General features: G+C 46.2%; 1 protein-coding gene across 3 annotated transcripts in view; it reads right to left on the bottom strand.

Annotated features, from left to right (window-relative positions):
- Window positions 1–8,730, bottom strand: part of LOC119463366 (uncharacterized) — a 49,840-nt gene extending 41,110 nt beyond the window's left edge. Inside the window, exons 1-2 of one of the 3 annotated variants that reach the window (XM_049668170.1) lie at window positions 8,710–8,727; window positions 1,454–1,802 (exon numbers count right to left, since the gene is read on the bottom strand). In XM_049668170.1, coding sequence (XP_049524127.1) covers window positions 1,454–1,611 — 158 coding nt within the window. In that variant the 5' untranslated portion in view covers window positions 1,612–1,802; window positions 8,710–8,727. Of the gene's footprint in view, window positions 1–1,453; window positions 1,803–8,709 lie in introns of those variants that run through there. The other 2 variants (XM_037724229.2, XM_037724206.2) reach the window with 2 other exon arrangements.
- Between the last annotated feature and the right edge of the window lie 3,329 nt (window positions 8,731–12,059).

The following is a 12,059-nucleotide window of genomic DNA, read 5'->3' as shown; positions in this document are numbered from 1 at the left end:
CGTAGTCTGTTTACAGGCGCCATGTTGAAAACCACAGAGGCGCAACTGACCAGCTCACGTTTTGATTGGCCGGTCTTAAGATGCGTAACGTATGCAACTGACAATGTGAACGACCAGCATTGTTAACGATCTTAACGCTTGTAACGCGCGATGCGGTCTTTATGACAGATGCGCGCTTTACTAACGTTACGACCGCAGTCTGAACATCCGCGCGCCCTTTCTCTGCCTTTCAACAGATAAGTTACCTTTTTTTCTCTATTTCCCCCCTTTCTTTGTACATCGGTCCCGACATCTAAGATTAATTAGTACAATTCATAGCATGCTCCCCAAAACTATTTCGATATCTAGAGCAGCGCACATGGCGTGAATAGAACGCGAAGAGAAAAAAAAATGAATGAAAAACGTACCGAAGAAGATGTGCACCCATTCCCCGCACTTACGGCTAGCGCTTCCTCAAACGTACCACGCACGAAGTCCGAGCGGAAACGGGTGCGTAAACAACAGAAGGTCATTTGTTGCGTAGTCGGAAAAAAAAAAAAAAGGAAGAAAGAAAGAAAGAAAGAAAGAAAGAAAGAAAGAAAGAACGAAGAAGAAGGGGTGGGGTATCATGGTTCGCTAGCGTCCGCGAAGTCAGCAGCGCTCGATTTCGCTGAGACGTGGATGAAGAGAAAGCAAACAGGACGTACGGAACTTTTGAGCTCTTCCACGCGTGACGCGCACAGGTGTCTCCCACGTGTAGTTCCCCTCCGTGCAGGCACGCATCGCATTCTTCGCTTACGTTCACACTTGTCACGGGGGCTAGCAAAGCGCATTTTTGCCCGTGTTATTCACGGCTGTCACTTTATAGCGTTTTGCGGGCACCTTTATTATGTTACGAATGTACAAACGTAAAAGCTTCACGACAGAATAGCCGTGAAGCTTTTAGTTTTGATTCTGTTGCATTTTATGTGAAATATGAGCAAGCACACCTCTTTCTTCATTGTAATCACTGAAAAAAGTGTTCTCATTGACACCACAACATACTTTCTATAGCACATCTTCGTTGTCTTCTTCCTAAGTTATGACCATATGAAAAAACGTGCAATTCATCATTGGTGCTGCATTTGCACGGTCTTTTCTACTGCCTTTATTTTCTACTGGCTTCTCTGTCATTGGATTCGCCCTATTTATTAACATTATTCTGGCTAACGTATAACGCCGCATCAGTAAATTTTTCAGTCATTACGCTATATTCTGTGAATCAGCGTTAATTTTTGTTTTCTGCCTTCTTATATAGCGAATTTCGTTTTCTGGCAAGACACGACTTGTCGCACAACAATGCGCTCAGAAAGTAGCAGGAATCGACACAACGGAACACGTCTGTCAACAATTTGTTGAACTATACTGTACCGAATGACCGAACCCTCTGACGTAACAAGCCAGCCGCAACGTCAAGTCGCGTTAGCATACGCACCGGCACGTCTTATAGCCGAGCTCACCGTTTCGTGCGCAGTAGCGGAGTGCGTCGCACGCTGTCAGCGGGAGACTGCCGTGGCTCGGTTGAGTTACTACTGGCACGTCCAACGTCGTCCGCGCATCAACAGCGTGCCGGTGCCGTGCCGTCTCCGGCATGTGCGTCGCTGCTAATTGCGCAAGTTGTTGGTGCTTGGCCGGCGGCCGCCATTGGAACAACGCGGTCCTGACGTGACGCTCGCGTCACGACCGGAGAGGAGGAGCTGTGCGTCGCTTGTATAACGACGAGTTGCGCGGATACCTGCCGACGAAGGGCGCGCCGTCGTTGCCACGGCGCGGCACGCACACCGCTGGAACGGGGGAAAAAAAGTATCCGTTAGTAGGATTACTCATAGGAGGTGCCAGTGCAACTCGCGGCGGTTGCGTGTCACTGTGCGCTCGACGCTGCCTTGGACAGCAGCCAAAGCTGGAGACGCGCGCTTGTCAGCACTCGCGCCCCAGTTTCTGACTGCTGTACAATTGTATAGCTTCCCCTGGGACTCCCACAGAAGAACACGCGGAATCGTCACTTTCCGTGAGCTTGGAGTTGTAAAATATATGCTTGCACGTGAAGAGCAGCAGTAGGTTGTAATTGAAAAATAATGCAGAAGAAGAAGCTCCCGGGGACTATTGTGGACACTGTCAATTTCCGCCATATTGTCAAATTCTGCAATGATTGCGTTTTGAGCCAACCAGAGAGCCTGTCTTTTGGGCCAGTCAGAGCTGACAAGATGGCGAATTCGACAATTATAAGCGCAATTTGACAATGTCCAGAATACCACCGCTGGTAAGCTTGACTGCCGCCATGGTATTGCGACTCGACCAATACCATGGCGACGGGCCAACGCGGAGGGACCCGGCGTGCCGCTTTCCTGGCCGACGGCTGGAGCCTCTTGTCCAAAGCGGTTCAAGACAGCCGAGGCGCCGCCCCTGACAGGCTTCTTGCTGTGCTTTGGCTCGTTGGATTTTTGCAGAGTTGACTGAGTGATGGCACGTCAAACGTCTCAACAGGGGTGAGCATGCATGGGTAGGCTCATGAAAACGTAGCCGTCCAAGCGGGGAATCGATCCCGCGACCTCGTTCTCAACAGCGGAATGCCGTTGCCACTAAGCCACCGTGGCGGGTTCCTTTCTGTCTTTTTCGCGGATCTCGTTATGGATGATATCCTCATTCGCGCTGCCACAAAATCAGTGCAGTCTATGAGCCCGGTTAGCTCGACAAAGACAGTGCTTTGCGTTACGGTGCCGCAACAGTCAAAAAACGTTTCAAAGCACCTGTTGCGGCCCGCGTGTGTCGAAAATGTTGAACTGAAGGCAAATGTGGATGAGTAGTAACTCGGAAACTGGTGAATCTTTATCAAACCGTGTGTGTGCGTGGCCTCTTACATACGAAAGTCCCTCTCAATACCATTCACAACCCACAAGGCTGTGTGTAGTCACTATACGTAGATGCTAAGTGCTAAGATATAGATGCTAAGTGGGAAATACTCAAGAGATTTAAACGCCACGGGAGAAAACGAAACCTCGTCACTTGGCATACCCAAGCGGCCTCCACTGCGGACTCTGATCGAGGCCGATACTGATTAGTTTCAGCTATCTGCGCGGTGAACCTGCCTATTGAACATAGCAGGATCCGCGTTACTTTTCGTTTGATCGTGCGCTTGTCGAACAAGTCATCATCTGTAGCGTTCGCAAATATATTGTAGTTACTTGTAATCCTCTGAAAGGTTACAGAATGATAGGCTTCACTTGCTCTAGGAAGTTCTTTTGAGAATTTTGTGACAGTTGCGTTCGGTGACATTTTTGCGAGCACTGCCGATTAATGGGGTTTAGTCGTAGCAAAGCGGACACAAGGGGCTACGAGAGAAGCCGAAGGGAAAGGTTCCAGATTAATTTTCACCACGTCAGTTTTTGTTAACGCATACCCGAAAACCGGTACACGAGCGTTTTTTGCATTCCGCTCCCATCGGAATGCTGCCGCATCGATCGGGACTGGAACTCGTGGCCTCGTGCTCAGCAGGCCTGAGAACACCCATAGATGCTGTAGCATTACTAAGGCACACCCTATGCCGCATTTGATAAGTGGCGCTGGGGCGGAGCAATTGCCAATAAAGGTTCAGATAGTTTGATGCTGAGAATTTTCTTTGTGTTAAAAACAAAATAAGGTAGGTGAGACGGTAGGCAAAATAAGAAAAAGAGCTTGATCACGCAACCCACCGCCTCGTTTCAAAGGGGATGCTCGTAGCATTCATCCATCCATGCCGGCCTCCTCTTAATAAGGGGAAAAAAGGCAGCCCGGGAATCGCAAAGAATATGGTCCACTTTCTCGCAGCTTGCCATACAGTTATGAAGGCAGTAAAATATTAATGACTGATTTATTAAATTAGTAATTATTAAAAGAGAAGGGATGGAAGAAGATCGGATGTAATTGCGCGTGAGACATCATAAATGAACATTTTGGTTCACTTCTTATACGTACTCTTACGTTGGTTTGGATTAACTACTATAATTTAAACGTAACTCTCTCTCGTTCGGCCTGTTCGACAACAACAAAAAACAACAACAGTGCGCCAGCACTCAGACCTTAGGGTTGTTCCTGGGCATGTTAAATAAATATGATTGATTATTATTATTATTATTATTATTATTATTATTATTATTATTATTATTATTATTATTATTATTATTATTATTATTATTATTATTATTATTATTATTATTATTATTATCATTATTATTATTATTATTATTATTATTATTATTATTATTTACTTTGCTGTTCTTAGAGCTGGTCTATGCTTTCTGTCTCTTGTACTGATAAGCAAAAAGGATTAGCTGCCACCATTAATGATGCCAATGTATCCCATACATACACAAACTTATATTTTTTAATGATAAGGTACAGTTCTTGAGTTATTAAAATACATATTATGGAAAAGGTGACACACTCAAGATCGTAGGTGCTCCACAATGTTCTGACGACTTGGCTTTAATAAATTCCACCTGTGACTGTAACGTAGCTTGAGTTCGTTGTTATCCAAATGTATTTTAACGTGACTGAAGGGTACTACAAGAAAGGGTTAACGGATGGTATTCAACAGCGTCATCGGTTTTTCGTGGTAAAGCCTAGCGAACTCGCTCCTCTTATGGTCTTTTAGTCGCGATTGTCACAACCTATTCGTTCTCGAGCCAACAAGAAAACGACGAGAGAACACTGAAAAGCCCGAAAAGCGGGTAAAAAATGCGATCTTGGGACCGCGATCTAGCTGATTAGTTCGATATGCACATACCTGTAATGTGAAACAAACATATAATGCAGGGCTAAAGGACGGCATCGCAGAAAAAAGAAAGAAAGAAAGAAAGAAAGAAAGAAAGAAAGAAAGAAAGAAAGAAAGAAAGAAAGAAAGAAAGAAAGAAAGAAAGGTGTGGCTTCGGTATGCCTCGAACGTGCACGCAGGAACGTTGAACTAAAACCGACGTGGGCACAGTGAAGTGTTCTTCAATCTCCATCTTCGTTCATGGTACGAGCTCAGAAAAAAAAAAAAAAAAAAAAAACATTGCTGCAGAACGCATCCCGTGCGATGCTTCATGCAATGTACTGAATTAAACATGTAGGGTGTGAGTAGTTCTTCAACCCTCCTCGCCTCATGTGCTCGCACGTCTATCCTGCTTCCCTGCGTCGCCGGGGCGTTGTCCGTGACGGTATGGCACATTAGATTCGAATATCTATCGCGATTTGCGACCATTACATGTCCATTAATTACATTATCCTCTGTGTGCATAGGACAGGCATACCCAGGAAAAGAAGGAGTTGGTAAATTACGTGTGCGCGCAGTGACGCACAAGGTTTACTCTTTGTAATCGGTGTTCGTAAACTATATAGCAATTGGTGAACTGTAGGTATTGTTTTCTTTTGTAAGACGAAACGAAAACAGAAAAAAAAAGGGGGGGGGGGGGGGGGGGGGCACAGAGCGGGAAGTAACCTGGGCCTGTAACAACAATTAATTGTTATTTAATTTTGTTTTGCTACTCACGTATTCTTGCATTTCCTTGTTTTTTCCTGTACTCCTGCCCCTCCTGCAAGGGCCCCTATAAGGCCTGCAGTATTTTCTAAATAAATAAAAATAAAATGCATGTATGCATGTATGTATGCATGTATGCATGTATGTATGTATGCATGTATGCATGTATGCATGTATGCATGTATGCATGTATGCATGTATGCATGTATGCATGTATGCATGTATGCATGTATGCATGTATGTATGCATGTATGTATGCATGTATGTATGTATGCATGCATGCATGCATGTATGTTCCTTTCTTTATTTCTGTCAATCGTTTATTACTTTTTTTTTTTAGATTTTGCGATTACTTCTCTCGCTTTAGTGGACAGGAGGGAATAGTCTTAAACGCACGTTAGACGCGGTGGGTGCCGTTCAGACAGTGGCAACAGCATGCTTTCCCGTGTATTATACCTCGTTTGTCTAACGCCGAGCAGATTTTTTAAAGTTCTATCGTAAGGTCAATCCCTCAGAGACCGCATTAGCGTACATGAAAAACAGTCCGTGAACAGCCTGCAGCCTATATGCAAGTACGCGCATGCAGTTCGTTATGCAGCCAGCAATGAATTTAGGACCCGCCGTGGTTGCTCAGTGGCTATGGTGTTGGGCTGCTGAGCACGAGGTCGCGGGATCGAATCCCGGCCACGGCGGCCGCATTTCGATGGGGGCGAAATGCGAAAACACCCGTGTACTTATATTTAGGTGCACGTTAAAGAACCCCAGGTGGTCCAAATTTCCGGAGTCCCCCCACTACGGCGTGCCTCATAATCAGAACTGGTTTTGGCACGTAAAACCCCATAATTTAATTTTTTTAATGAATTTAGGCTGATTCCCTGTGGAAGTACCAAATAAGCGGCGAATATTGGTTCAGAAGAAGAAAAGAAAGAAAGGAAGCGTATAAGGCTGGTCATCAGGAACACTTCGCCTTTTGACCGCTAATTTTGACCGCACTGCTTGGCTCAATCCGCGGAAGACCGTGACGTGGCTGAGCTGCAGAAAATAGCACCGCGAGCAGCTACAAGCTTTGCGCTCTTGTGCGCAGTGCGATTCGGTGGCGTTGAGCCACGTCACGCCGTTTCCGCAGATGGATTCGGCAATTCGGCCTATCATGGGAATCCAGCTTTAACAGCGCAGTACAAGACACACACGCGCGCACACTGCAGGGGCGTGTTTTGAAAATATAGATTCCCATTCTTCTTATCATTCGTCGCGCTGCAGAGTAGTCAGTCCTGCAGCAATAACAGTGGCGCGCGCCGGCATGCAAACTAATTACGAAATACAAGAACACCAGAGAAAGAAATACAACGTAATAAAATACGGCTCCCGAGCTGGTGAACGGGAGCTAGCTGGAATAAAGCGCAATGTAGAAAATGCATGCTGCAGCGGAGCAGAAGGGGCCGTTCGAAAGAAACGAATAAATCCGTTGGCAAGGGCGGTCGAATTCTTGCCTAGTTTACGGCGCATGCCCGATGCACATGCGTGTCTATATGTTTACGTGACATAGGGCTGACATTAAACTGCGTATGAACTGTTCTTGAGTCTGAACTGCTTGAACGAAACCCACCTCTCACGCAGGCGATGGGAACATGCATGCAGTGTCCGCAATTGCGCCCATTGGACGGCCACAGATATAGGCTCAGCAGTTTGAAGAGCTTGCCACGAACGCTGACACGTTCGGCGAAAGCATGTAGGTCCGGGAGCAATTGATGACATAAGCTGTTAGGAGTCAAGTTTTTCTTTGATAAGAACTGCTTCTCATAAAAAGGCCACCTACATCGATACTTCCATGTCACAGTTGGATGACACGAGCTTTTACGAGCCTCTCTCGCGTATACGAATGTTTTGTGAACATGGACCATGCATTTTTCCGCTGGTTCTGTGGAATGTTTTTTTAATACGTTCATTTCTAATACGGTAAAAAAAAAGAACTTCCTAAAAGAGGCCACTTCGAGCGCTTAAACATTGTTCTCGGCCTATTTAAATTTGCCCGTTGGGAAAACATGCGCGAAGACTCCATTATAGCACCGGCTCCTACAATGGGTTATTTTTCGCTAAGTATGCGGTGCCAATTCAGCCGTAAGTCGGATGTTGTGCCTCACTAAATGACATGTATAGAATATTTTAAAGCCGAAAGTGCCTAAAAGCCAGCATTTTTCTGTCATCACTGATATGGCAGCTTTTTTTTTTTTTTTTTTTTTTTTTTTTAAGTTACCTCTCGCTATCTCAATATCTATCTCAATGTATACATGGTGTCCCCCAGCTATCACGCAGCACGATTTAAAAAAAGAGGAACGGTGTTACGCGAAGCAAACCACGTGCGTATTGTTTCCAGTGCAGTGCATAGAGTAGCCGCCAATAATTTTTTCGTTGCTGAGATTTAATTAGCTAATTGTAATTAATTATCTATCTCGAGAAGTACTGTCCTAATTATCAAAGTGTCAAGGAGAAAGTTGTAGAGCAACATGAAAAACTCCCGATACAGCTTTCTGTTGCTCAATACGTGCTACATAAAAGTGTTTTTCCGAGCGTTAAAGAAGCCCGCGAATACAAGCAAAGTGCCTCGAGCGGCCAGTCGTGCGGCAATTCTGCGTGTATTCGCGGGCTTCTTTCACGCTAGGAAAAACACATTTATGTGGCACGTATTGAGCAACAGAAAGCTGCATCGGGAGTTTTTCATGTTGCTCTACAATTTTCTCATTGACACTTTGATAATTAGGACAGTACTTCTTGACTTAGATAAATAATTACAATTAATTAAATCACAGTAACGAAAAAATTACTGGCGGCTACTCCACTGATACTGGAGACAACACGCACTAGGTTGGCTTCGCGTAACGCCGTTCCTCTTTTTAAAATCGTGCTGCGGGATAGCTGGGACACCCTGTATATATATATGTACGTGCAGCAATATATTTTACCTTGATTCCGTATCAGTTGCCCCACTAGGATGTCGTTGTGGTGAATGACAAATTAAAGGCTTTACAATTCTGGCGGTTGGCACCTTTGGCGCGATGACTGACACTCGAAGCACCAGCGCCCCTTCATTTGCTTCGCGAAGCCGCACGTCCCGAAGCAGACGCGCAGGCTCTCTCTGTCTGAAGCAGCATTGGCCCCCTATATAGAACGCGTCAAAATTTGGCGAAAAATTGCTGTACCTTCTCAAGAGAGAGTGCGGGCCGTACTCAGCGCGGCTGATCTCTCGCCGGCTGTCCTTTTGGTGTGAACTAAACCGCCTCGCCCAGACATATGCGAAACGCCATTGTCATGTCACCTTTCTCCCATGCCCGACAAACTCCAGACAGAGTCTCGACAGAAGTGCAACAAGAGGTGACTTTCCTGCCGGCTACCGCACACTTTCCGTTAACGCTCCTCCCCTCACTTCCCCCCCCCCCCCCCCTTACCTGTCTTTCTGCATGATTTATTTTTCACCGTTTGCGTCTGCGCGTGTCACATAGCTAGCATATAAGCAAACCACAGGAACACTTTGTTTGAAACTTACCACGAGGAGAAAGACAAGCCGGCTGCGCTGAGAACAGGATCGGACGTGACAATGGCTCGCTCTGGTAAATGCCGCAACTGATGATAGACTACTAACGGGCTGCCAGCTCACTGTTCCTCTGCGGCGCCACATTTCGTGAGGATCGGCCTGTGACACAGCATTTGAGGGATAGTAAAAAGAAGCGTTAAGTTAGTTTAGACTGGCGGAGCATTCTTTCTAGACTGTTTTTATTTCTTCGGCGGGAAAGTGTCGAACGTTACTGGAGAGGTTAAAGACGGACTTCCACATTTTAATTTCGCGTCCCTATACCGCCGCACCCAAGCACGTGACTGACGTCACAAATTTGAAGATATTTTTGCGTCATTGGACAGTCATTGTGCAAGGACCGTTCCAAAAAGTTGCAAGGTTACTAGGTCGCCGCTTACTTTCGAACGCCATGTAGTCCTTCGTTATCTGTATAAGCAATAACCTAGGGCATGCGCTGTCAAAGTTTGGGACATCACGTAGCGATAGTTTAGCATTCAAACAGGCATACCACTCGTACCTCGTTCTCGCATCTGAAGAGCGTCCAGCAGTTGACCACAAAAAGTTGGAGAGAGGAGCAGGCGTTAATAATGACATGATACAGAGGAAGAAGACTTCGTGCGCACGTGAACGCGCAAGGTTCTACGTCGCAAAGTCAGAGGCCAGTTACGCAGACCAGCCAATATTATGAAATGCATAGGTAGCCTTGGAAGCCTTGAGAGCCAACAAACAGCGATGTTTGTGATCCAGTGCCCACTTGGACAGTGGTTGGTCGTGTAGACGCGTCATAATGCGCTGGAGAGCGGTCGTGTGTGTGCATCGAATTTGGCGAGTAGCACAAATGATAAATCAATGGTCTCTTCGCAAGCAGCGTTGTCGGTCATTTCGGTTATAAAGGAGGAGGAGTGTTGCTTGCTGCAGGGGGCCTTGCAAAAGTTGCCTGCAAATGCAGTAAAGCTTCTTCTTGGGCGAGTTGGTTGATGCGCATTGAAGCCAAAGTAGCGCCACGGACAAACAGAAGAGGACAAGACACCACGGGCGATCCATGTATACAGGAAGACTATCTTTTAGCCGGATATCTATGATCGCCAGAGCATGTACAAGAGCGCACATTTCACGGCTTAATTGTCTGTAGCAACCGTATATGTGAACATGTTCAAATTTTGATTATGCATTTTAAATGTGTGTGTGCGCGCGCGCGCGCGTGTGTGTAGTCGAATTCACAAAGCTTTCTTTTTTCGTAAGTGCTATTTGTCATGGCCAGTCGCTTTCGTTAATAGTATCATTATTAGGATATATGGCTAGAATTTTCTCTTCGGAACAGTTCTAGCGAAAGCATTTTTTGTGAACACGGGCCCTGACAGAATGCATTAAAAGAAAGAAATCTCCTTTCTGTAACCACACTGACGTTGTGCGGTGCCGAGAACCACATAAAGAGGTCCGTGTATACACGGCGTAAAACGGTTATCAGGTAACCACTGCTGATTCCCAATGGTAAGGAGGCGATAACGTTTTCTCTGACTTTCCGACGTGTGTATTTATAGTATAATAAGTACACAATTGTTTTATATGGCATGCACGCACACTGACTGTAATATGACACAGGTCATGGTTTTGGTGTGGTACGTGTCATTAGTAGTGCAGGCTTAATTCCGCGACTCCCACGCTGCAAACTACATGTTAACGTTGTATCTGAAGAATTCAAACTCATAATTATCCAATACAGACACATCCTACCACATTTTCGTAACATCTACGTGCGTCTACAAGGTTGTTTTTCAGACATTACGCAACCACAGGCTGCATTTTGTAACGATCGATGTCGTTTTCAATTCTTCTCGGTCTTCCTATTGAATCGAACGCAACTCCGACACAGCCACTCGGCGCGACGGATGATGAAAACATAAAAATGAAAATTGAAATAAATCGTTTTAAGACCCGGTCACATGGAGGAAAGCAGCGTATCATTGAGTTCCTGTTACGTAATTAAGCAGCTGCATGTTAATAGGAGCGTACACTGCGACATCACGATGTAATGGAGCTCTAAGTCGGAGTGATGCACTGAAACATCGGCCAGTCGTCTAAAGGATATCCAAAGATCTGGGGCCTAATTCGCAAAGCTTTCTTCTTTTCAGTTTTTTTTTTTTTTTTTTTTTTTGTAGGTGGCGTTTTCCACTGGCCGGTCGCTTTGGCTAATCATATGTCTGATCTTATGATTGGCTGACGTCATCTCTTACGAATTTTAGCGTGAGAACATTTTGTGAATACGCGTGCCCTGGACCCGTATTAGCAAGAAACTCGATCTTACGCTAGAATAGGTGGTGTCCAAAACCTGACGTTCACGACGCCTTTCCGTCTCCTGCAATCGCTTCCGCCTTAAGACTTAGAGATTGACTCCAACCAAATAAGGAAATTTACTAGCCCGACGTTTCGGAACCAATCCGGCTCCTTCTTCAGGGGGTATTCTTCGGAGGTGGCGGTGTGCCGCTTTTAAAAGGTCCGTCGTAACAAAGGAGAGGAAGGGGGAGAGAGCGTAAGGTGCGGAGACACTTGGCAGGGCACCTGTTCAGAGAGACAAAAGAGGTCACGGGTGTGGGTGGGGTGGGGTGAGGTGAGGGGGGGGGGGGGGGGCTTCGGCGTCGCTGGTCGGCTGGGTTGACCGATGCTGGGCGCCCTTTAGTCGCGGGAATGCGTTGAGGAGAGACAGGGGGGGGGGGGGGGGGGGGACGAGTTGTTTTGGTGTTGCTGACCTAGAGCGGGGGGGGGGGGGGGGGGGGTCCTTTCTTCCCTTCGTCGCGTCTGCAAGGCCATGAACATACAAAGAAGGAAGGATGCCCTTCACGCGGTTTATATTACCCGCCGTGTTCTGAATGTGCCAAGACTCCAGTAGTAGCCTTTTTCGCCAGTTTGTCTGTTTGAAGGATTTGGGTTTCTTGGAAAGAAATCTTGTGGTCGGCGTCTTCGGAATGTTCGGCGACGGCG

This window comes from Dermacentor silvarum, chromosome 1 (genome assembly GCF_013339745.2).
Source record: "Dermacentor silvarum isolate Dsil-2018 chromosome 1, BIME_Dsil_1.4, whole genome shotgun sequence".
NCBI lineage: Eukaryota > Metazoa > Arthropoda > Arachnida > Ixodida > Ixodidae > Dermacentor > Dermacentor silvarum.
The sequence above is the reverse complement of the archived record's forward strand: the minus strand, read 5'-3'. Positions and strand labels throughout refer to the sequence as shown.